The sequence below is a fragment of the Larus michahellis genome, chromosome 6, assembly GCF_964199755.1.
Source record: "Larus michahellis chromosome 6, bLarMic1.1, whole genome shotgun sequence".
Taxonomy (NCBI): domain Eukaryota; kingdom Metazoa; phylum Chordata; class Aves; order Charadriiformes; family Laridae; genus Larus; species Larus michahellis.
In genome coordinates this window covers 44,077,801-44,104,912 of record NC_133901.1, presented here as the reverse complement: position 1 = coordinate 44,104,912, position 27,112 = coordinate 44,077,801, and the positions used below count along the sequence as shown (strand labels likewise).

Genomic DNA, 27,112 nt, shown 5'->3' with positions numbered 1-27,112 from the left:
CTTACAAAAGAATGAGCAAATTCTCTTGTCTGAACAGGACACGTGTTTCTGCCTTTTACACTCCTTCTTTGCTGTTGTCTTCCTGCTTCTCTCTCATGTAACTTGCCAAAACTTTACGTAGGCCGTGTGCTTTCCTCTGGTTTAGAGTACCAGAGGTCTTTGATTCTGCCTAATTGATGTCACTCTCTCCTTAAGTGAAGAACAACCAGAATACTTTCCTAACCTGTAAGTCTGCCTTTTTCTTATGTACCATATATCTGAGTCTAAAATAGAATACGATACTTAATCTAGCCATTAAAGAAGCTATTAACATCATCAGATCTTACAGTTGTGCTCAGATGGGCAAAATATCTCCCATTTCTAAATATCTGTGTCACTGCTGATAGATTTCCTTAATCCACTTTGCACAGCTGTAGCAAATTACTTTTTTTTTTTTTAATACATACTTTATGCTTGCAAATGCTCTTGAAAAATCACCGAGAGCACTGTGGAAGCTGCCATTGTAGTAATTGTAAACACTTGTATAAAATTATACTGTCATGCTGTCTGTTCCAATTAAACTCATAACATTTTTGTATGGGGTATACAAATGTATAGAGTAAACTGGAGAGAACGGGTCCTTGACGGTTCTATTAAAAGGCAAATTATATTTCTTTGTGGCATAACTTGAGAAAAAATATAAGCAGTCAGCCTCTTTTTCTAAGACGAAAATACACTAAAATACACAATTTAACAGCAAACTGTGATCCAAAAATACTGCAAAGATTTTACCTTTCCATCACAATCACAAAAGCATCTTTTTCAGTTACATTAAACACTACCTGAAAGTGAAAGACCAGCACAGAGAAATGGGATGAACTTAATCTGCTTGTACTAACATGTTATGCTGCTTGCTGCTGAGTGCCTTCTGGTTTTCCTTTCTTAGCATTCAAAGTTAGAGCAGGATAGTGTCTGACAGACAAGGCACAAGGTGAGGTGTCCATTTTCATGTTTAGCACATTTGCTGTTTGGCTTTGATTTTAGGAAGGAGTGGTTTCATGGCAGAGCAGAGCATCCTGACACTGAAACTTTTGCAGACTTAAAATACACTTAAAATATCCTGCCACTTTTCACTAGCAAACGTAAAAAAGTGGGAAGCCACGGTTCCATTGTGGGTTTATACACAAATAAACAGTAGAAGGTGGAGAGGAAAGAACACTGAGGGAGAACAGAGCCTGAACAATCCGATGCTCGATCTCAAATTCCTTGTATGAATTCGTTAAAAAGTGCTGGAACAATTTGGAATTAAAATGATTTCCATGTGGAATCATTTTTTTTGCTGTCAGCTGATTTAAGCACAGTGCATGCTGGCACCTGTTAACTTTCATCACTTTGGTTTTGGAATCTTTGAGAAGTAAAATAAATATCCTGGACAGACCACACGCACTTCAAAATGTTGAATAGCCTGTGAAAAATGCCATCATCGTGTCAGGTTAGGTCACAATAGAGGAAGGCCTCAAATTAAATATATTACTGGTGTCAGAGAAATTTGTTACAAAGAGGCCAAAAATAAATGGATTGGAGTTTGAATCCTTTGAAACTGGTTTATCACACATGTAATGGACACTGTGCCTCAAGGGGACTGTGCCATGGCGCTCGGCGACCCCTGACTTTCAGAGGTGCTTCAGTAACGCCTCCGTCCGGTGCTCCATCCCTCAGGGATGGTACGTTCTGTTGTCTTTAGAGCCTAGAAATACCCATCCAAATGGACGAAATGTCCTGACTCGGTGGCACATCCTGCATGTTAAAAAGGTGTGGTTCATTCCTTACAATTTGCTGCAAATGATTCTTTGACCTAACATACTTTGCATTTAATGGCCATAAGCCAAGAAAGCAGAAATTAGCACTACTGATGAAAGGCAGTGAGTAGGATACATAGTCGTTACATTAACCTAGCTGAGATATATCCTAATTAATGACTCGAAATCATCTTATTCATGAAAGTAGAGTTTGATTTGTATTATTATTATGGTTAATTCTCCCTTGTTATAGTAGAGGTACCATTAGTAATGTCCATTTAGAGATGACGTATTTTTGGTGAATGTGTTTCATAGAAACAAAATACTTCCACTTTCCCCAGTCCCAGTTATGTGGTCATCCAAAGGGGAGAACTGGGAGGAATGGTCTCTAGTTTGCTCGAGAGAGAAATGTTTGTCGTCAAAATTGCAATTTCTTAAGAAAATGTATATAAACAGTATAAGTGTTTTGTTTTACTTGGGTATTTTGCCCTGGAGTGTGTTTAATTTTGTTAAAGTTAGCCTAATGGACTGTAAGAAAATGAAGATGTGCAATTGCAGAGCAGCTAATGAGAGTCCATCACAGTGACGCTGACTTCAACCCAGGCAAAGTAGGGCTGTGTGCCTTTTTTTTCTTTTTTTATGGCATTTGGCATATCTGTCTGTCTTCAGACACTTACATTAGTGCTTATTATACAACTTTACCACTGACTGAGAATACCTTCCAGAAGTAAGGTTCATGTGCAGGCTTCAACTTCTATTAATCCTTCAACAAGCATTTCTTCTCCAGGTACAGTGGCAGTTGGTAGGCAAGCATTTAACAACTCATATGTAATTACTCTGCATGCGTTTAAACTTGCTTAAATGGCATACTGAACAGGGAAGAGAAGTCAACAAGACACCAAAATTACTATTGCAAGTTGTCCAAACAATCTAAACAGCATTAGCAAAAATAATAAATAAAAGAAATAGAGAAAGAAGTATTTACATTATGATGGTCTTGTGTAGCAGTGTTTAGTATCTGCACAAAAGACAGGAAAGCACAGCCTATGCCTGTATTTCTTGTATGGCTATATATATACACACATAACCTGTAATTATCACAACATGATTTTCTAGAAGTTGCTTTTAGAAATGCAATCTTAAGAGCTCTGTTTTGAATTTTATATTCCATTCTAAAACCAAAGGATTTTTATTCTGAAAGCTGTTCCTCATCGTAAAACTTGGTTGTGGAAAAAGAGATCTTCTTGAAGTGTTTTGTTTTATTTTATCTGGAAGTTGTCACGCAAATATGATGGGAACGCATTTTCTCTATTAAAAATATTCTCTCCATTTAATAATTCTAGATATAATCCAGTTAGTGGGGCAGAAGTTTCCTTCTTAGGCAAAAGGGAATTTAAGGAAAATCTCCAGATTCGTTATCACAGTTTTCTCACAGCTGGGCCAGTAGTCGAGCGAGCAGCTGTGCCAAGCCAGCACAGTCAGTCCTTAATGTACCTGTTGGGGTGAAATTGCACTTTTGGTGCCAGATCTTGTATTCTCCTCTCTCTTGAAGAGTCTGACCTGAAGACACTAGTCAAAGCTTTTTACCTCTCTTATTCTTGCTTAATGGGGCTTTTGTTTTGTTTCTGGTGATTCTGGCAGCACCAATGTGTACAAGGTATGGTTTTCGCTCTTTTCACATGCTATGTTTTATAGGAATGTAGGAAGTGATGGTAGGGGCAGTGATCAGTTTTTTTAAAAGTATTAGAACACCATTGTTTGAGTGAATATATTGCTGATCCAGCACAGTAATTGATAGACGTTCCAATGTCTGTCTGGAAATTACAGCTGTATAGAATGATTGCCTGGGAAATATGTCAGAGAGATATCATTGGGTCTATAAATACATCAAGTGGATAAATATAAAAGAAAGATAAGAATGATTGAAGCTGAAAGATAAGTTGGCACAAGAATGAATGGGTTTACATCGGTGCAGTATGAATTTAGACTGGAAATCAAAAGAAAATTCTTACATGTTAGAAAAATCAGGTTCTGCACCTCGGAGCCTAAGAGATGTTTAAGATGTCAGCTGGTCAACATAATAGTGTGGTGGTTCAAGTGACTCAGTTTCACTGCCTTTTCCTTGCCATGGTTGCTGGACCTCCATAGAAATTTTCCACATGTGTGTATGCAGACTCCAGCTTTTGATGCCCTGCTAGCTTTCTGCTAATGCAACGTTTGGCAAAAGTAGTAGTAGTCATCTCAGCAAAATGGATATCTCATAGCAACTCTAGGTTTCTCCAAGTTAACCTCATCTACCTAGCATGAGCAATAATAGCAATGTCATGGAAGAACCAGCGGCAAGACCACAAGGTGTTCCTAGACCATGATAATTCATGTGTGGCTGTTCTCCCATGCTGCAGTAACTACATGCAGGTAAACCTCCTGCTGACTCGTTGAATGTGTGGATGTAAGGCTAGGTGCAAGCGTCACTTGTCTCTCTTACAATGTAGATCTTGCCCCAAAGAAATAAATTTTTCTGGAGAGCTTCAGAAGTATGTGCCTAAGACAACCCGTTTCCATTTTGAAAGTGACTTCAGCTTTGTTTCACAAATGTAAAGGTATTGAGTTTTTGTATTTTACAAAGGTATTTAGGTATCTAAGTATATTTAGCCTCTCTTTAGTGTTTCATTTAAGGGAGGAAAAACACTAATCCTCAATGGCAGGTGCATTGGCAAATGAAAAATAGATACAGCTGCTTTTTCAGCTTAAAATATTCTTGAAAGTCAGATATATGTAGTGCGGAGCTGCTGAAAAAAGGAGGGGACTACAGTTTGCAATGGAGAACTGTTTTCCTTTGAGGAAAACAATATTGCTGCTGCTGCTGCTGTTCTCTGATATTATGGCAAAATACCGAGTTCTTCAAAAACCTGTCTGAAAATAAATTTGGTTTTATCTGCATACCTGATAGAGTTAATGGTGTTATAGCACTTTTTCATTGACAGTCAGCTTATTTCCAGGATATTTACTGATCTTTTGTAAAGCTACCCTGGAATATAAAGACCCGTTCCTGATGCTGCTGTTAGGTCAAGCAGCAATACGGTCCCTTCTGTAACACAGATTTCAGACCACATTTGATGTAAATGGACTGAGGAAACGGCAGGATGAGATTGCTACTCTGTACTCTGTACACTTTTGGTAAATGCGGCAAATGGAACAGCTGACTGGGAAGACCCACAGCCAGAGTCCCAGAAAATACAGCTATTGTTTTGCTGGAGCCTTACAGCTCCTCTGAAGAACAATATTTCCACTTCTTTAAATATTCCGGAAAAGGGAGGATTTGGGTCAGAAGCGCATTCTAAAGTTTACTAACATGTACATGCTGCAAAGAAAAGGTACCTCATTTAACAATCTGATTAATGAATTTGGGTTAGAGTGATGTGGGTGGGATCTACTCACTGAACACAGCCTTCATCTGACTTTTTCACTGCTGTCTGGCATCTTCATGGCATCATAAGGGGACTTACCTTTCTCACCGATTATAGCCCCTTTAAAAGCGCCTTCTCAATTCTGCCACTAACATGACAGTAAAATAGACGTGTAGCTACAGGAAAAAGAGGCGAGAGCTGGACTTCTCGGTTTTGAGACGGTATACGGGTGAAATAAAATGAATTAAATAACAAAACAAAACGCCAAACCTGATTTTGATGAGACTCGGCTTAACAGACTCAGCTTCCCAAAGTTTGCTGTGAAATCAGTTTTCATCGCAGGTCAGCAGCAATTCTACTTCGGTGGGGTTTGGAGCAGGCACTGGAAAATTGTGCTGCTCAACTTTGGCACCTTTTTGCCATCTTTCAGGTTAATTTTGCTACCTGAAATTCTATCCCTCAAGTAAAGTATAAGTATATTGGAAATCATAGTAGAAGCGTGTCTTTGTCTTTTTTCCCCTTCACTGTATTAAGCTTGTGAACATTTTATAGTGTGGCTGACACTTTTATAACTATTTGCTCTGCAATATTGCCACTGCGAAAAAGGAATTTTCCATTTAGGCTCCCAGCCCAATGACTCCGGTCTTGTCAATTGAGAGGTCACCTGCCAATTTGTGCCTCCGTTTTAGCAGGCTGCATTGGCAGATAAAACACAAGCCCGTTTGATAACCCAGAGCTTTCCCCATCTTGCTGTGGTCAATGTAACTGTATTCGGAAATGAATGGATTCATGATGCGGTTTCATTTAGTAAAAAATAAACTAAAAATGCGCACAGGTAGAGGGACTGTTTATTTTCCTTCTGAAATGCTGACATATTAGGTATTTCTCTTGTAATTTGAAAGCATTTTCTTCTTGTTGGGTCATATACACCTTTGGTTTTATGAATTGCTAAAAAGAGACCTTTCGATAAGGTATCCTGTATGTCTGCTAGAAATTACTTGTAATGTTTTCTAGAGATTTTATTGGAATTTACATGTGAGATGCAATAGTTTTAACTTCGTGACCATATACACATCTAATTTCTCAGACTGGTACGTCTCAAGGGGAGAACCCCCATTTCATCTGGGTTGCAGATTCTCTGAAGGCTGTATTAGTTGAAGCCGTAGTAGCGTTCACTCATTTTCCACTTATACAGACTTTGGTTCAAAATTCATTTAGATTTCAGTGAGCTCCACGTTCATCTAAACCTCTTTGTCTACCTTTTAAATAATGGTTCATGTCTGTGAAGGTTACAGAACAAGTTATGTTCCTTTTTTTTTTTTAAATCTGCTGCTCTGTGTGGGGAGTAATTTATGGGTTGGCTTGAGGGCCAGATGCAAACCACCAGTGCTGCAGGTATCGGCGTGTAGGTACCATTCTGGTTGTTTTGGTTTACATCTGATCTGTGCACAAGCAATTCATTTGTTTGAATGGTTCTGACAGAGTGATTACATTCAATGTGTTTAATCTATATATGGGGCCCTTTGGCACTATTCTCGCATTATATTCATAACAATTAATTCCAGTGTCTTGCCATATACAAATGGGGCCAAACAGCAGCTTTAATTTTGCTGTGCTTGCTGTAGGTGACTCTTGATTGTTTGCATATCATATACTTTTGTTCCAATACGCTATTTTGTTATTGCTTTTGATAGCAGCTAATAATTTTTATCATAGCCCTATGTCTGCTTCAGATCTCATGGCCGAGTCCTGTTACCACCCCAAACATTATCGTATTTATACCACCTTTGTTATATCTATTTATAGTTGTTAATGTTGTTTTAATGTATTTATAGTAGCAAAGAATTTGAACACCTGCAGTATTCAAACACAATAGCAATTAAATAATTTTTCAGATTCCTACCTACATATCAGAGTCATAAATTCATGTCATGTATCCAAAATTGCACAAGATGCTCAGACTGCGAGGAAGATCTGATGGTTATTTTTTGCCATCCATTTTGCTGCTACTTGTTTGTTTACATTATTAGCTAATGGCTTCTAAGCAGAATATATTTCCATAACCTTTCTATAAACAAAGCAGCTTAGGCACGGAAAAAAACCCCATGATTCCATTTGCGTGTACTATATCTGACCGCATGCTATGGGGATTTACTTATTATACTACCTGTGGGTTCATAAACACAAGTTGGTGGGATGTTGTCAGGGCAGGTGTGCCAACACCCGCAATCAATAGAAATGGCAACATCTGAACTGTTACACCTCCAGGTAGGAGACACGTTTCCTTGGCGCCTTGGTAATATACTTCAGCTCCACAGTTTTCACATCTCAACAAATAACTCCTCTCACTATCTCACTTCAAAAATCCTGCCATTCGGACACAGTGATCTGTACCGTTGTCCAAATCAGTGTGCTGCTCCAGTATGCGTGCCTTAGTATTCGTTAACTGGAACAAACTATTCCCAGATGTCAAGAAAGGATTTTAACTTAGAGAAAAACAGAACTCTTCTGCTCCCATCTGTTTGTGGTTTGATACTATAAAAAGGCTGACAATTACCAGTATATTTCCATTAAGACTGTCCGTACAGTACACCAACCCCACAGGACAGGGTTTGGGGAAGGCATAGGTAGGTGACTTCAGAGAGTGCTCAAATTGGAGTACTGAAGTGTTCCTGCCCTTCAAGGAGCCTTTCCTTGAATCTGAAAACACTGTATAGTAAAATAGTGACCTTAAAGGTCTCTGTGTACTCTCTAGCTTTAAATAAAATGTAAGTGCTGAAGTGTTTTGGTGGAATCTCAAAGTTTTGGGATAGTCATTTCACAGGTAACAAAAGAAAACAAAAAACCAAAACCCTACGTTTAATGTAGGCTAATGTTTAACACCACATAGTGCATAAATGCAGTGCAAGCAATGTTGTGTATGGTGTGCATACCATGCACACCATGACAGCCAACAAACATGCAGCAGCTTGTTTTAAAACAAACAAACACTATTAGTTGAGTTGTAAAATGAACAGAGAGGGAGTTAACATTGAAAAAAAGAAGAGATGTGCCTAGATTTGGAGTTGTTCCCTTGCTATACATATTACCTTCTTGCAGACGTGGGAGAATTGTACAGTAATGGGAGCAGTTTGTGAACTGGCATTCAGTATTTCCTCCATTGAATCATAAGAGATGTTGAACAAATGCTGTGTTTTCTGATAAAGTTCACTGCAATAAACTCTTTAAAGTGTTCAGGTATACGGCCCTATGAAATTGAAAGAAATAACAAAAAGGAGGGACGCTTCTCTTCTTCCTCACTAAATAGGGGAGATCTAGGTAGGTGAGAACAATGTCTTTTAAATAAAACCCTTTTTGAGCAGCACGTACGTGTGGATTGCTCACCTGCAGCTGGATCTGAGGTGTACAGGGACTTCCATGCCTGGTCTCACAGAGAAAGGACTCTCAGTAGGATTTGGAAGAACACTGGAGATCTTGCTGTTAATAAACTTCTGATGGTTCAGGAAGGTGGGTTGAAAGACTCCTGACACAGGGGAGTACATATGGCACAGAAGACCAGCGAGCCCATAAGGCAGCAAATGCCACAAACATTGGGAAAATTTGGATTAAAGCTTATGCCCTCGTGTATCATCATCTGAGCCTGAAACACAGGACTGGTGGAAATGAGGATCAGTGATGCTGCTGTGTAAGGCAGCTTACTTACGTCAAGTATGAGACACACGCACAGAGTAATCAGAGTAAGTTTAAATAATTCTCTTGCTACATTCTACATTATTTAAAACGCAACAATGTGAGAAAGTGTCTTATGTGTTCAGGAAATGCGGTTACTCTTCTCAAAATTGGATGCCTAAAGAAATGTGGTTTCCCAAATCAAGGCAGTTGAAAACCAGCATCTTTCTAAAAAGATGTGAGAATCTCATACCTTTGAGTCTCCCAAATTCTTTTGTGCAAAACTCAGGCCAGTTATCTAGGCAGCTAAATGTGGATATAAATAAATATGAAAACTTTCTTGTCATTAGAATAGAGATGTATAATTCGCAGCCATTAAAACTTTCAGTCAATATCATAAAAATCTTGGTGTAAATACCTGTACTCTACTGCTGCTGCTGCTTTGGTTTTTGATGGCAGTAGAACTAAATTACTTGGTGCATTAGGGAATAAAGCTATATTTTTTTTTCACAAATTGATGTGCATTCCTTGTCCTGAAGTTGAAGAAACTAATTAGGTTTTAAGAAATTGACAAAAACTTACAAGATTTTCTGTGCCTTTAGAGAGCAGTAAACACAATTGTATCTGAAACATTTTCCTGTAGTAGGCAAGTGAAGGACAGCTTAATGATCTGTGGAAGGAATAAAGTAACATTTAGCATGAGAAATGTTTATTAAATGTCATATGTTCATAAGATGAGGGAGCTATTAGCAATTCCTTTAATGGTTCTGTGAGGCTGGTTGTATTTTACAGACCCATATTATCAAATACCCATTTGGAAATAATAGTGTAAAAATCCCTACAGTAATTGCTAAGAAACTCGTAGACTTATTCCACCTTAATAGACATTTTGTGTAATTTATTTAACCAGAAGAGGATTCTTTCTCCCACAGAACACTGCAGTCAAGGGAAATCTTTCATGCCTATGACAAGATAAGTAATCCGATTCATACATGGTTCCAAAAACATTCCAGACCATATGTTTTGAAAGTACTGAATATGCTTTTAGGGTATGGCTTGTACTTTTTTCTGGTTTTTGACAAAAAATAGGATTCCCCTCCCCTCTCCTATCTAGCTTTATGAGACCTTATCACAACATAATTGGGAAATGACCAGTTTCTCCAACGTAGAGGTTGGCATTTTCAAAGGACTCTGCCTGCCTAATCATGCCAATTGCTACTGAAATTCAGTGGTAGTGCCTAATGACTTAAAACATCTAGGCTCAACTTAGATAAATACGTTCAAACCCAGTTGCCAGCATTCCTGTGGATAAAGGTGAGCCCATCTGCAGAGCAGCGTTGATGCTACTGTGCAAACCTGGAGTAGTGGTAAAACATAGGACTGGGATTTTATGCTGTGCGAGTCTCGGCTCTGCAGGAACCGTTGAGTTAATGACATAGAGAAGAATAGAAGACTATATTGCTCCATAGCCTAATTCTTATGACAGTGCCAGAGTCACCTACTAGGCGACTGTGACTGCGGGACAAGCGTAGTCATTGTCATAGTTGCGGCAGAAGCACAGGAAAAGACTTCAGAATTGTAAAAGTAGGTCAGATAGCTACATCGGTGTTTTGTCTCTGTGTAGTTCTTAGCACAGTCAGAGATACTGGTACGTGAGGCTGGACTTTAGGCTGGCAGTATAGAAGAAGTGTGATGTATGGAGCCAAGGGGGGGGGGGGGGGAAGAAAAAAAATGGAATTTTTCAGGAGATGGTAGGCTTCGGTAACGAACAGAAGCAAAAAAGAAAATTTACATTTTTTGCAATTAGAATGCTAATTCAGGGGTTTACTGATCTGTCAAAACTCCAGAATATAAGAGAAATCTTGATTTTTCTAGGAATATCTATCAGAATCATTGGTTATAACAGTTGATGCTAATATCAGTAATCAAGTAACCAAGATATAACGTGCAATGTTTACTGCAGTCTCATTGCAGGGCGTGGGGGGGGAGTTGAGCTCAGAGCGATCACATTGGTTTATCATTTTCAACATCTATTTGGAGAAAACGTCATAAATAATCTTGTCACCAGGAGCTATGAGGCTCTATATGGGCAGCTTCACTTTCATTTGATGTAGTTACTCATTTTTGTGCATACAGCGTTACATTTTTAGCAAATAAAATAAAAAAGCATCTTCAAGTTGTCTGACTGGAGACAGAGTTCTGTGCGGACTTAGTGTTTACACGCTGATATTCTGGGATGAATTAAAGTCCTTATATGTGTTGAGCAGTTCTGTTGATTTATGAATGTTAAGTAAATCAGCAAAAATATATCTGCATATAGCAGCAGCATCATCAAACATTTCACTGCTCTCTCCTCTCATTAATGAAAACAATGTGTTATTCAGAGAAAAATAAAGCGTTGCTGCATTTGACTGACTCCTAACACTAAACATTTTGGCCTGGATCTGGTAAAATTCTTAAACACATTATTCAGGCATTTAGTAAGTTTAGTGGAGTAATTTCAATAGGCTATTCATAGATTTGAAATGGAACGTGTTTATTTGTTCTACTGAATTTATAGCTACAGTAACAAAAATTAACCTAGAGTTAAAATCTGCACTGATTTACACTACTATCAGTAGAGATTACTTACGTTGTTTGATGAGACTAATTTTTTTCATTAAAATCCAACATAATGCCCTCAAAGAGAAGTAACTTGGTCTGTTAATTGTAGAGATGATAATTTAAGGTCTTAAAAATTATAAATAGGGAAGCTAATCCTCTGAGCCTGCATGCTGCAGATGAGGTAAGTAGTTGAAATTTCCAGCTTGCCTCAAACCTGTGAAGAAGGTGGAAGCATTGCTATTATTTATTTTCAAAAGTTCAAAACAATCTTTCAACTTTGATGTAAACACCAGTTTATTCCATTATTCAGCACTGTGTATTATTTATATAGCAACAGGTTTTGCTGGATGTTTTTCAAATGTTCCTTTGTTATGGAATTGATGGTGGATGGGGAAATCCTGTCCTGAGGGTATATTATAGCCTGTGCAGAGCCATACAGATACTCACAGCAAGTCTAGGTTTTTTCATCCTTTGCTTTTTTTTTTTTTCTTTAAAAAGAAATGGATGAAGCAATTAACCTCCAGATGTTGGCTTCAATATTTATTTTTGCAGATTGAGGATTTTAATTTAGTTAAAAATAAAAATAATCCTGTCTATATAAATTGAGAATGTAAATCTTCTGTCATTGTTTATACTGAGAATATATCAGATTGTGAAGTTTTTATAGATTTATGGCCTTCTTTCTTTTTTTTAATTTGTTATCATTTCTGTAACCGTGATTTATAATTTCATTGAAAACTGACCAAGTATCTTGTAAGGGATGTATGTACGTATGGTTTTCATCACTGTGTCTTGACATAGGTGGGGCAAATTACTGCTGTATTCTGTATACTTACTATTACACCAGCTAACAGGTAGTGAACAGCCTACCTATTGCCAGGGAAGTTTGACATCTGGAAAAATTTTAATAATCCTCTTTTTCAGAGAGGGTAAAAGGAGGCACCAGGTATCAGTGTATTCAAAGTCATTCTCAGGATTTAGTTTGGTCCATTTTTAAATGTCCCACAGAGGGAAATTTCTATCATGTCTTTCAGTGAGGGTGCTTTGAGAAACACTAGTTGAACTATCTTAATTTTATGTCTCTGATTCCCCTGAACCATCCCAATCATTTCTTCTGCCCCACCAAAAAATGTGAAGAGTACTTTAGTGTAAATTAATTAGAGAAACAAATCACCAGAATTTCTAAAACAAACCACAAAATCAAATCTTGTATTTCTAATAACTGCGAATTGTAAAATACGTTAATACATGCTGGTGCTTTTTCTTTTTGATACTGAAAAAATCCCAAACCAACCTCTGAGAGCATTTGGCCAGTTTGCTAGGTCCTGTGGATGTCGGAGAGAAAACGGGAGCAATGGGCCCTTCCTACTGAGTAGAGAAATCCCTTGTCCCATAGCTCTACGTGCTCACATGTGAAATGAGACATCAAAAAAGAATATACTTGAAGATTTAAAAAATTATATACTTTCATATATATATATGTAGCCACTTATGGTTTTAGCTTCACTAAATACACAAATAGGCTGATAACTGTGTGCAGTCAAACATAACTAAACATAGTGGATAAAACAGCAGCAATTTGTAAGTTTAGGTGGTATCCTAATTTAGCTGCCTTTTGAATGGAAGGATTTTTCTTAGTTTCAGGCCAAGTTTGATCAGTCTAGGACTTAAGAGTTAAACTTTGTCCTGTTCCTTCCAGCCGGATAATCTGTTCAGAGTACTTGAGCTGTCCCAAAATAGCTTGCAGCGTATTATGGTGTTGCATTTTTTGTTCAAGACAATAATCTACTAAGGACAATTTAACAAATCTTATGAGTTTAGTGGAACAGATGAATTTCATTTGCAGAGCAAAATACCTTGCTGTTGCACTGATTTCCTAAAACTGTCTCCTTCATGCCAAAGTCAACCTATCCTTAAAACAGATTAAAATGTCTGTAGTGGTCTACAATGAGTATGTTCATGTTCAAGATTTTTTCTTCTATAAATCAGTCAGATTTACATGTTGAGTTTATATTTCTACTCATAGTGTAGATTAGAACGGACCTGGGATAACAAAGCCTCTCTCTAACTGGGGAAAAATCTCCATGTTAACATGACTAAGAAAAAAGCCCCAGCAAACCACAAGGCTGCATGTTCTTTGTGAAGCATTAATAAAATTAATCCATTAGTGAATGCGAATTTATCTTTTCTTGTGCTTGTTATCAAGTATTCCCAGGTGTGTATGTGTTCATAAAGTATAAATTAAAATGGCTTTAATACTAGCAACAAATTCACATAGTGCAAGGATCATAAAGCACAGTATTTTTCCCCCATCAACAACAAAATACAGAAATATTCATAAAATAAAATATAAAAGTGAATAATCTTCCTGTCTGAGTAATATATTAGTTCCTAAGAACGTAACAATACCGGAAAGAAAGAAGAAATCACAATAACAAAAATAAAATACAGTCGCATTATTTGGTTAATGACCCCATCTTGTGGAGCAGCGCCCACGCTTCAGCACATTAATAGCTCTCATATACATTTTTGCTGAACTGAGCCCTTAAAGAAACTGCATTCCTTGATGGTGAGCTACTTGGCATTGCACTTGCTGTGTCCAAGGAAGTGCTCTGCAGGCCATTAATCATTTAGATATTACGACTGTATAGCAATATGAGAGGCCTTTGTTACACTGGGGCATGTCAGGGGACAATACTTTACATTTTTGTGTTTGGTTCAGCCTTAGGTCGCCACCACAGCTCGCTTCCCCCCCAGTGCCACTGCTGTGCCGCGTAGGTCTCTCACATGGACCTGCTGGGGGAATTTCTTGCTGTTGTTAGAGGGGGGAAACCCATTTCCAAAACTGGACCTTGGAAAAGCATTTATTTTCACCACAGCAGTGCAAGTGAGAGGGACCACTGGGCTGATGTTGTCACCGAGGGGCAGTCTGACGACGGACATGACCTGTTCCGTGTACTTCTCCCCATCCCTCCTCTCCCTGCTGGGTGCCGGGCAGAAAGCAGCCCCGGGAGCCCTGGGGCCTCCTCCACTACAGTTCCAGCAGGGAGGTTTCTGACCCTTTATATCTGTATGAGACTCCCATCATTCCTCTGCTGGCAATGGCAAGCTACAGGGCAAAGGCTTTCTGAGAGCGCCGGCATTCGCCTCCTGAGAAGGTGTCTGTGGGCCTTGGAGGTGGCCTTTGGCAGGGGACAGCTCAGCTAAGGGCTTGAGGGTTGGAAGTAGTCGTTTCCTCTCCTTTTCTAATATTTTTTTTCAGATGTAAAGGTGTGGGTTTGTTTATTTTTAGCAGTATTTTGTTGTTTTGGTTTGGTTTTTTCCTGTAGCTAGTGGAGTAGAAGTCTTAGAATGATAAAAACATTAAGGGACAAACAAGGAGGGTGATTAATGACTGCTGACATTTCTTCTAGCCCCTTTCCTTGCCTTGTGTCCCCGATTCAGTATGCTGAACACTTTGGTAAATGCCATTGCTGCAGGAGCCATACTTCTATTAAGGAAAACATGTTTCAAATTAAGGTTTTTGATAATGTGAGTGCAGCTGAATTTCTGCAGTGAGGGGGGAGAGGACAGGAAGAATTTGAGCACATTCAGGCTCTTAAGAGGTGTTTTTTTTTTTCTTTTTTCCATTTTACATCTGAAGTCTCAGAGCAGCCCAAGTAGTGCTGCTATGCTGAATGTCTTTTGGTTTTTTTTAAATACAGAGGCTTGACACTCAAACCCAGGAATGAGGGGGAGACATGGAGAATGGTTGTGTTCCAGAGTGCCTTTTTGCGGTTGTAAAAAGAGGGAGGCAGTAAAAAAAAAAAAGGAAAGAACAAGCCACCAACCATGGTTGACTGCATTAGAGCAGCGCTTGCGTGATACCTGCTGGTGTGGAAGATTTGTTTGCAATGTATAGTCCCCGAGACGCCACTGTCCCCTGTGGCATTCCCCTCTCTGCAGGCATCGGGCTGAGCCTGGCTCCCAGTCCCACCACCTCCCAGCCACTGCTCTTCTGCCACTGCTGGCTTGGGGACATCATCCGTGCCCCCAACATATCCGTGCCCCCAACAGGAGGGTGAGTGCAGGGGCTGGCACCCAGGCTTGGAACTGTCACCGTTGTACATGTGCCACAGCAGCAGGGTGAGGGGGCTGTGCCAGTGCCAGCGTGCACTAAATCTGCGAGAATTATAATTTTATTATTTTCTATTCCCAGATAGCTGCTCACAGAGCTTGTTGAACTGTGCTTAATGATATAAATTGGCAGCTTGGATATTTTGCTGTAAAGGTTTATCCCATTAGACATCCTTTCATGATAATCTGGGTAAATTGGCTTTGTCAGCAATATATATTACGCTGATTGCTTTCAAGGCATGTGAAATACTTAAAATAAATAACCTGACATGTTTCCCAGGAAGGCTACAGATAGCCTTGACTCTCACTTCTGTATAAGCCATCCAAAGATGAACTAAAATGCATTTTTCCATGTTTTTAAAGGAAATTATATTTTGTATGTGCTTTTTGAGAAAATGGCTTTTAACCATTTTGGTGAGGAGACCGCAAACTGCATATGGAACACAAGGAGACGATGTGTATAGCCCAGTTAGGAAAGGAGGATTGTTTTTTCAGCTCTTACACATAGACTTAAAAAGATGTTATTGTATAATCTTGTTCACGTGTGAATATCCTTAGCTCCTGGGAGACCAGATTATAGTGTTTTGATCTCTGTTATTTTTTAAAGTAAGCAGTTGTTGGCTGCATCTTCACAGAATCATAGAATCATAGGGTTGGAAGATCATCTAGTCCAACCCCCCTGCCAGAGCAGGGTCACCTAGAGCAGGTTGCACAGGAACGTGTCCAGGCAGGTTTGGAATGTCTCCAGAGACAGGGACACCACCACCTCTCTGGGCAGCCTGTTCCAGTGCTCTGCCACCCTCAAAGGAAAGAAGTTCCTTTTCATGTCTAGGTGGAACTTCCCGTGCTCAAGTTTGTGCCTGTTACCTCTTGTCCTGTTGCTGGGCACCACTGACAAGAGCCTGGCCCCATCCTCCTGACACCCACCCTTTAAGTATTTATAAGTGTTGATAAGATGCCCCTTCAGTCATCTTTTTTCCAGACTGAAGAGACCCAAATCCTTCAGCCATTCTTCATAAGAGAGGTGTTCCAGTCCCCTAATCGTCTTGATCTAGTTTACAGAAGGATGCAAGGTATGAATTGCACATAGATAAGATTTGCAGATTTCACAGGTACAGAAAATGAGAGGAAAAAACACAAGTTACAAATCTCTGTGAATTTAGTATGTTGAACGCACTTTTGCTATTTCTGATCTCATGCTTTTATAAAAATTACATTCCTGTGTCAAATGCACCAGGGGTGTTTGTATGTGGCGCTTGTACGTGAATGCAAGAATATAGAAGTTTGTAATGTGGAATACATATCCGTATGGTTTTGAGTTACGTATTTAACACCAAAAAGGAAAACTCATTTGGGTGTTACTAGGCTTGCATAATGTGCCTGTCCTAACACCATGCTAATAAGGTATTTATACCACATAGCATCATCTTATGTTCTTTTCTTTTGAGATGTATATTATGTCTTCTGCGTGAAGATAAATACGGAGTTTAGCAACTATTACATAAATTTGAATGCTGAGTGAACTGAGCATGCTGATGCTCAATGCCTTCTCCTGGAGGGATTGAAAGGTTGCAAAAGGTGAATCGCTCATTTTCAACAGAAACAGAAATATTTCACGTTCTTGTCACAGGTATCGGAGCTGACAATTTATACAATAGTGCTTAAAATTACTATTGACTTATGTTAGAAAATCTTATTTTAACTTTGCTGTATAGTTCTGAAGTGGACTTTGAAAGTTGCAGTAGGTTAGTTAATGGGACCAAGTGTTTCACGCAGCTCCCTGTAGTGCCTCCCAGCTCCAAGCACCAGCTCCGTCTTTCTTGTAACCCTCCTGCTCTTTCCCTACTGCCTTTCTCTCCACACACGCTTGGAAACTTTGGCAAAATCATGTATTAATCTGTTGTGTATTAAGGAAATGTGACTATAAATTGCAAGGAAGACAAACGCAATTAAAATATTTTGCTTTTATTATATTTTAAAGGTAAATACTGCATTTTCCTCAGAAAAACAAATCCTTCTTTGTTCTTTATAATGCAAATTATTACCTCCCATGGAAAAGCAGAATATTTCAAGTCTAGGATAGAAGAGAATTGCATTCTGCAGCCTTTCTGCAGGATGGACAGTTTGTTATTCTTAATTGCGTATCAACTTAAACATACTTCCTGTCGACTTAAAATTATGTGTTTTATATAAACTTAAATATCTTTTGCATTAAAATATCTGTCTGTTAGAGACATATCATATCCTAATTTGTCATGTGGAAAAAAGGGTTCTGAAATATTTTGAACTCAGTGTGGTAAATTCAGTCGATATTCTAAAAACGTTAAAATTTTTGCTTTGGTTCTAAATGTCTTGAAATTGTTGCATGGTATCAGGCAGACGGCTCAGCAGGGAACACGGCTGCTGTTTCCTGCGGTCAGATTTTCTGTTACCCCACAGATAGCAGTGATGCAGTCACGTTGGGGGCAAGTGTGGCCGCTGTACTGTAATGAGAGCTGCAAAACTCAGTAAAAGCCTTTCATTCATCTCTTCAGGTTTTGATCTCTGCCAGAGAAAATGAAAGCAAGAACCTTGTCTAACTAATGATAGTCGTTAGCATGTTGAGAGAGGAATTTCAGATGGAAGAGAAAATGAAATTCCTGTAGGTAGCTGGCTTGAGACACTTCAGTCGAATATAAATACAATGAGTAAAGGCGTTTGTGTTCGTCCCCAAATACAATTCCCTTCTGTGACAGCTCAGAGCCCTAAATTCCCGGTTTAGGATTGCCCTTTGAGGGGCAGGGTTCTGCTTTTCTTTTTACCAGTACACACACACTGGGGCCCCGCCCCCGCATTGCGTTCTGCAGCTCTGCCATGTAAATACTGGCTGCTACCAGGGATGATAAAGGTGATGTTTTCATTTTAGTCTATTTCTAACATTTCCGTCTCTTTTTTCTTTCTTTCTTTTACATGCTTTCTTGGGTATAGCAGACCATTTAGGAATTGAATTCATGGGTAAGTTTTCATTTCTCTTCCTTTCACTTGCTAATATTTATCTTGGTGCCTTATCCCAAAGCACGTGGAAATTAATGGGAGGATTCCCATGACCTCCATCAGTGGATTTTGGATTGGGCTCCTGTTGCGTTTACTGATTACATTTGAAATTATATGAAGATTTAATTTTTCTCTTGTCCACTGCTAGGGAGCTTAAAAAATGCATAATGATGTTTTGGTATTTTATTGGTGTTTAATGAAGCATAATATAAGGATTATATGGCCATATCATGATGTTTGAGGAATAATGTTTTATATGAGATTTTAGGAAACAGTTAATGCCTATCTTCACGTAAAGGAAAATAAATTATAAATTAGAATTAATTTTTTTTTCAGAATTTGGTGTTGATTACAATGTTAAATGTAAGTAGGTTGAATAAGAACCATTTAATTAGCTTTTAACAGACAAGTCAGAGAAATACCTTTAAGAAAAGGGACAAATATCTGTGATTCTGTGAAATAACTTCAGGTTAGGTGAAAGGTAAAGCCAGGAGTGAATAATTGCTTCTTATAATTTTGGAAAGAAAAAGATTATGTTCTATTGACTCAATTGCTGTCCCATAATGTATTCATAGCCTGACGGAATGACAGGCTTAGCAGGTCATCGCTTCTCCTCCCAGTTGGTGCTCCGCAGAGAGCAGAGGTAATTCCCTCGAGGAAGCCAAGGTTTGTCCTTAGCGGAGTTAGTGGACTGGTGCATCATCTGCTTGCAAAAACAGCTTGTATAAACTATTAAATATGATCAAAACCACTGTAATAAAAAGTTTGCAAATTCATATCAAAGTCATAAAAACTTAATTTTAATGTGTCCTTTCCCTATGTTGAGTTTTACTTAATTTTTTTAGATTTTAAAAATAAAAATATGCTAGCCTAGCGATTGTAAGTGGTGTACGGCGATTTTGTTGACAAGTGTAAGTTGTCATGAAACCAGTATGGTGATGAGTATTAACGGCGTGGCAGACTGCGTTAGCAAGAGGATAACCAGCAGGTTGAGGGATCTTTTCCTACTGCTTTTGGACTTGCGTGGCATACCTAGAGAACGGTCTGTCTTGTCTCTAGAGAAGAGTTCTCTCTAGAGGACTATTCTGTGATCCCCAGAAGCTTAGTGTTTCACTTCACTTTATATGACACTTCAGAAGTACTGGTGCAACTGATGCAAGTATTTTCACAGACGCAGTGGACAAGCACAATTGGGAAATGGTTACTTTAAAGGCTTTGCATATATCCCAGTTTTACCCCTTAACTCAAGTTGTAGGCAGCAGTCTTGAGGCATACGAATGGAAGGACAAGCATATACATAAAAGAAACAGGATAAGGAATATATATAGGATTCTTCGAGTGAGCCTTTCCATAGGAAGGAGGAAAGTGTTACCCAGGAGGCAAAGCTGAATTATTTAAACTTTATTTTGAGCATTTTAGCATTTTAGTTTCCTCTTTTTTTTTTTTTTGAAGACATCTCTTTAAGGCTTGAAATAAAGCCAACCCCTGAAGTCTTGGCACAAAGTAGTCTTCTCATATGAGTATCTTTCTGATTGTCTTATTTAATATTGGAAGAGATCTTGATGGTATAGAAATTAATGAAATCTTGTGTCTCGAGCCTGAAAATATGACAGCAGTCTAAAATGAGGCTTGAGGTGGTTTTCTGTGGGCTAGAAAAAATCAAGTTCCAGAATCATACACAAAAGTGAAATGCTTGTGCTTCTTCAACCCTCTTCCAATCCTTTTGAAGAATTACTTAGGAAGTGTAGGCCCATATGGAATCATTACTGCGCACATGGCGAAGTACAAATCCCCACCCTGTATACTGAGACCAGGTGACAATATACACATCAATTAGGGCCACTTATGCAAAGTCTCTCCCATGAGTTTACTTCTGTACCGTAGAAAATAATTGCAATTAGTAGGAAGTGTATTATCCAATTATTTAAAACAGCAACATATAGGTGCTGCAGAGCTTTGCCTTGTTGTATGTGATCCAGGGAACACTCTTTCTGATGTTTTCATTGCATTTGTGGGCTCCATTGCCTTAGGAATTCCATTTCCATCATCATCTTACAGAAATTTTGCTTGAAAACCATGTAAGTCTGTATTTCGAGGAAAGATTGAACTCTTTCCACAGAAGGTAAAGATAAAATCTCATGTAGATAGGAACATCTGTCTATAGAGGTGCACCAGGGGACAGATGAAATGTAGACTAGCTACACATTTAGCTTAGTGTACATTCACCAAGAAAAGTAGATGAGCGTAATCTTTTTTTTTTTTGGCTAGACTCTCAAGCCTTGGAGTGTATATACCTAGCCAGTCCTTTTACTGTCCTGTTAGGGATCTGTTATCCATGAATTTGTGCATCCTGTTGTGAACCAGTTGATACTGTCTTCCCTCACAAGCTCCTGTGGCAGCCAGTTCTCAAGCTCAGTAGTTCGAGGCTGTGTACGTTGCTTTTCCATTACCTGTTGAAATCAGATCCTTAGCTCTCACGTGCAGGACTTGTTGAACAAGAGTTATGCATTCAGTTTGTCTACCACACTGGCCTTTGTGTTAACCTCTCTCGTATTCTCACACCCCACTTCCCCTTTTGGGTATTGTCAGGTTCATGTTCCATACAATATTCAATATTGTGCATTCCCAAACATGAATACCTGATACTTTAATATTGTTGCTGGCTTTGGTTTGCAGTGTCTGTTTCTTTGTATGGATAGCAGAGATAAATGCAGGCATATTAATGTGGCATATCTGTTTTTAAATGTTGCAAACATAGCAGTTAACATCCAGTTCTGATGTATGCACGTGCAGCTTCTCTTGAATTAAATGAAAGACAGGTATGTGTTCAAGGGACACGATGTCCTTAAAAATGTGCATTTAAGTGTTATGATCAGAATGGCCAGGCTTTATGACATTCCTGATGATAAGGAAATGTGTTACGCTATCTAGTACCTCAAAGGAAAAAAGAAATGAGACTTGTGTTGGAGGCTCACTTGTGAGAGCAACATCCAATTTCCATCTCTGATGCGATCTTTGGAAAGGCTTCGGGCAAGGAATTTTAATCTCTCTGTGCCTTAGATTCTCAGTTACGGTAATTTTTGTCAGGCTTTCTGCATTTAGATTCCTCAGCTCTCTGGGGAGTCTCTCTCAGTAGTGTGTAACACAGGAACTATTTCCTCCTTGCAAGAGGGTGCGGACTTCGCCACCTCCCTGCCTGTGCTCCCTGGTTCCTTGTAATGGGAGACCAGGGCACAGCTCGTGCGGGAGCGCAGTGCACGCGGTCTGGGCTGGTGCTCCTGTCTGCATGGTGCCCACAGGGTCTCACCAATCACGATGCAGGCAATTTTATTTAAATTTCCAACGCAAAGGTAAGTAAATGTTATCACAGTGTTCCTATAAGCTGGAAATCTACACATTGTGTTAACATTCACGTCTACTGAAAGCAGGTTAGCTGTTGGTAATGCTCATGTGAGGCAGTGAGTTTGTGAAAAAAGGAGTTTGAAAGATTCTCATTATTTAATGAGAAAACAAAGTAATGTATTGTTAGCATTACATAGCATGGGGATATGTGTATCTACAGTTTATTACCATTTTTTGACCCAAGTGGTTAACTGTGCTTCAGGGCTGAATTGTTTATATTTGTCTGCTGGAAAATTTGGTGGTGAAGCCATCTCTGATAGCCAACATGGCTGATCAGGTTACTTTGGTGCAACAGGTGGCAGCTGAGAACTGAGTTGTGGAGACTGACCTCATGCATGTGGTCCCAGCTGCAAAGTGAAATCATTGCTTTAACTGCCAGATAAAAGGAGATGCAAAAGCCTGGGAGTGACCTTTGGAAATAAGTGTTCTGGGCAAAGAGTCAGTGCCCAAGACAAGGAATCATCAGTTTTAGTTATTTCTTACGCTGAGAATGAGTGGAGTTAAGTTGTGCTAAGGGATGAAGTGTGAAGGTGAGTGGGTATTGGAATGACCTGCTACAATACAAGAACAAACATGACTATTTCAGCAATTCACCCGCACCACCTAATCTGATGATGCAGAATCTTCAGCTTTTGTTCTGTAACAGTAATGTAGAATGGATACAGTTGAAAATAAAACACACCCATGAAAGTGCAACAAGCAGGTTGCTACAGTTTTGGTGGAAATACAGTCATTATATGAAATTGTCCTCATCCTTAGGGTGCCTAGCAGTTAAACCAATATAAATGTTGTAAACAGTAATGATGTGATAACCTGAACCTCCCCATGCGTGAATTATAAAAATAATATAGCAGTTGCTATATTTAGTGGCTATTTTTATCATGCTGATACTTAGGCCTTACACAGGAAATAAATATTTTTCCTTAGAACATTTTCTGGAAATTTTTTTCTGGAAAAATCAGAAGACGCACTGAAGTCAATGGAGTAAGAATGATACAGAATACCTTTGTAAGTGATGAATCATTAAATAACATTTAATTGAGCAAAGCAATAAAGTAACCAAAGGACGGGAGCCTATGAAAATTTATATATCTTTTTGCAACAATTACAACGTGAAACGTATTCAGTTTTCTGTACTCCGAGCAGTAGTTAATATTGGAGAAGATGGTGCATGCTTTATTTTCACTGTGCTGATTCTCACTGCCCCCTCATTGCGGTAAGACGCTGTATGCCTAAGACTCCAGGAACACATGACCCAGTTAACTAAATTGACTCTGTCACCTTGGGTCATGCACTGCGACAGATGCATTTTGACTTTTCCAAACGGCAAAAGTTGGTTCTGCTGATGGGCAGTATAAGCACGACTGCAACAATTTAGTATTTTTCCTCTTTGCAAAGAAATGAAAAGACAAAGTTCCTTAGCTCCTGCACAGCTCACAAAATGTGCCGCTGGTGAGCTGTCCTCTGGAACTCAGTGTCTTGTAGCAGCAAACAGACAATGAAAATAAATAACCAGTGTTTGCATGGATGGTCCTGGCCTCAGTTACCATTTAGCGGCTCTCATGTGTTATAAAACCCTGTAACACTCCTGTCCTCACTGGAAGAGAGGATGAATGTTCAATTACATGAGCAAAGAATGTATGTGTTCTAAAGAAGCATGTTTGAAAAATAAAGTTCAGTTTTCCCTGTATTCCTTTTTTAAAGTGTAAAGCAGGTAGATCCTTTTCTGGTAATATGGCACACTGACTGTTTTATGCTCCCGTTCACACAAAATCTGTTCTTAGAGATTCTGATCACAGTTGTCCCCCAGTACTATCAAAGCATACCTGTCTACTAATTATATTGCCATTAATCAAAAGCATTTAAAATATTTCATCTGTACTCCTTTAGCAAATTCCTGAACAGCTAAGAGAGACTATCCTGATAGGCATTGATACTTAATAATGTTTACTACTGTTGTTGTCATCGCTCCTTGAATCCCTTTGTTCTTCATCCTGCCCCAACTTTTCATTACCTTCTTCTGATTTTACCTTCTTAAGTTTAGTTTTAGCTTTGCTCTTGGGATCTTGTCTTTCTGTTTGCTTTGTGAAATACCTGTCCTTTTTAAGTATGCTGCAAAATAACAATAGTGTCCTGAGGCATGAAGTGGCTTTAGATCTTCAGCACTTTCCACGGGATTCTTTTAGCTGGGAAGAAAAGTCATTTATCACCTCTAGAGAAAAGAGACATGAGCACCAGAAGACAGAATTTTATAGAAACATCTGATATCTGTGTGCTGTGAGAGTAATGGATGAAGCAGAGATTCCTCAGGGGCTGGAGGAAGCTCTGCCGGTGGTTGTACCTGTTTAGGAAAATGTACCTCTTAAATGAAAGTCAACATGCATCTGGTGAACATGTTTCAGGCTGCCTTCCAACATCTTGGCTCAGTTTGGGGGAATATGGTTTGGTTTTGGTTTAGTGGGAGGGAGAGATTTATTCCTAGATGTTTTGTAACCTAGTTACCATCTTGGTCCAGCGCTACCATCTGCACTTTTCTCGGTATGTCATTTTTCCAATTTATCTGCATTGGCAATGAACTGGGTTGGATTAACTTGCATTATTTTTAAACGGCAAAACTAAGATTCACCATGTGGTTAACTTACGTGTGCTGTAGTGATTTATCAAAATAGTAATGCTGTGAACTGTGTGTATAAAATGGATAAAATAACGTTAATATCCGTAACATACTCTGGTGACCTTCCTCTGTGTTTGGTTTCTTCTGCTTTCTCTAACTGAAGCTACTAATAATTTGTGATGAAACTTACAGAAACTAAAAAAAAGTTGATAACACGGTATGTTGACAAGTTTAGAAAGCCAGAATTGGCCCGGGTTTGTCTGTTTTGCTGGGGGCTGGGTTTGGGAGGAGGCACTAGTTGCATTAAGCACGGTATCGATCTGTGAAAGTGGGTAATGTCAGCAGTAATGCTGTGTATAACCGTTAGCCTGTCACCTCCCATGTGAATGTGTAATGTGTATCACAACGTGCTGGCTGGGAGTACTAGTACGGTCAAAGTGTTGTCTGTGCTTTAGAAAAGAGAATTTGTGAAGCCTTAATATTGTGTATGAGCCTTCAGGTAAGTTTCTACGTAACTCCTAGTGCCAGGTACAAACTTCTGCAGGGTGCTGGTTTCAAGAACAATCGTGCTGTGCTGTCACCTTGGGGAGAAAGGACATGTGCTTCGAGGCTGGATTTCAACCCAGGACACAGCATCTCATCTGCATACAGAGGGGCTTTGCTGTATTATGTCTTTATGTATGCAAATTCTGTGTACATTCTGGTTTGGGATTAGGCACGTGCCCTAGGTTCCTGCACGGCTGGTGTATCTCAGAGGTAAACACGTTTTATCATGACGTATGGGTAATTGGATTGCACCAACACTGAGCAGACAGCTGTGTATTTAAATGTGACCTTATACCCAGTCAGTCTCCTAACCTGCATTTTGATTGTGGTATTTAGGTAAATGCTTCGCTGCGCTTGAGGGATTGTTAAAACTGACACCACAAGGGTATGATAATGCAATTAGATGACTTGCAATTGAGATTTTACTCTTGGCCTTGTTTGGGCTCAGTTGCAGTTTAACCAGATGCAAAAATACATAGGCAGTGACTTGTATATATTGTACACTGCTGAAACAAGCCTAGCAGAACAAGGACGAGATCTGCATGTCAAAGGTGACGGTAGAGACAGCTGCCAGAAGACTTGCCAGTGACACTTTATATTTCCATTCGAGAGAGGACCTAGGAGGAGGCTTCAAAGGAGTAAGTACAATCCGGACATGCCCGAGAACTTGGAATCCACTGTTAGGCTACTAGGATGGGGTTTTTTTATTAGCAGAAGGCTGTTTACTGTGTACCGAAGTTATCTTGCTACAGGAGAAGAGGCTCCAAATGCCAGAGCTGTGCCCTGTTTACGCAGCCACGGTGAATCAGTGTTACTTTGTCCTTTTCCTACTTGGAGGTGTTATGTAGATGTCAAGTCTCACCCAGTAAATGATGCAAGGATTCGGAAAGCAGAAGGTAAGTATCACAATAAATGTTCCATGACAGTGGTGCTCTTGTAATGTATGTTACGCTTGTATAGAAGAATTGATGTTTCTGACAGTGAACTAAATCTTTCTGTGTCCTCTATGCCTAGAATGAGTAGAGACACTGTCCTGCCAGTAATTGCTGGAAGCAGAGGAGAAGGGTAAGCAGTGTGGAAAAATTGCCAATGCGCTATGTAGAGACTAAATTATTTTTTCATATACTTCCTTTTCTTTTCTTTTGCAGGAGCTGTAGGATATTGGCACGTGGAGAAGTGCAGAGATATTATTCCTACTCTGGCTGATTGTTCTTAATAAAGTTATTTTAATTATAATTGAAAACTGCCTCATGATCCCATTTCCTGTCCCCATCAGCATCAGTTTATCCCCTGTTTCAAAACTAATCTTTCTGTGCTGAAAATCACTGTTTGTCCGGTTACCTGGGGTATCTATCAGTATGTGTTTCTGACTAGACAGCCCAACAGTTATCTGGGAAACAAGCCTGAGCTGCAGAAAAGGAGGGGGAAAAAACAAATAGTGTATATCAGTGTGTATGTATTGTTCTTGTATCCTTAATTCTTAACAACAGTTTAAATAATCACAGAATTGCAAACTGTTTCAAGCAGATGACAGACGAGCTTTTTTTGTTTAACAGTGCTGACTTTTCATCTTTGGTAAAATTAATTGCCGTGAGGTATTTCATTTAGTATGGCTTCAGAATTTTCAAACACCATTTGGATCATGTCCATGTAGTTTAGTCACTGTGGTTATATTTATTGTATCGGGTATCCAGTAATTCTCATATGAATTAATACGATCCTTTTTTATTTTTGTGATAAGTTAATTATGTACTACTCCATGCCTACATTAGCATGTAAATTCTGTTGTAATATAGTATTTCTCTATGGTTATTCTTTCAGGTCTCTTGGTAATTTTGCATTTCACGTTCAAATAGAAAGGAAAATCAAAATGGAAATATAAAATAATAACCTGGTGATGGAGGAGCATAAAATGTGACAGCATTGAAGTTCTCAGCAGAATT

The 27,112-nt window shown here is 39.0% G+C and overlaps 1 protein-coding gene across 4 annotated transcripts in view; it reads left to right on the top strand.

Annotated features, from left to right (window-relative positions):
- The window catches only part of NRG3 (neuregulin 3), a 413,049-nt gene that overhangs the window by 324,622 nt on the left and 61,315 nt on the right, over window positions 1–27,112 (top strand). For 2 of the 4 annotated variants that reach the window (XM_074593379.1, XM_074593381.1), the window contains exon 4: window positions 18,542–18,568. The exons of 1 other annotated variant lie outside the window; for it this stretch is intronic. In XM_074593379.1, coding sequence (XP_074449480.1) covers window positions 18,542–18,568 — 27 coding nt within the window. The remainder of the gene's footprint in view (window positions 1–18,541; window positions 18,569–27,112) is intronic. One more of the 4 variants, XM_074593380.1, reaches the window with a different exon arrangement.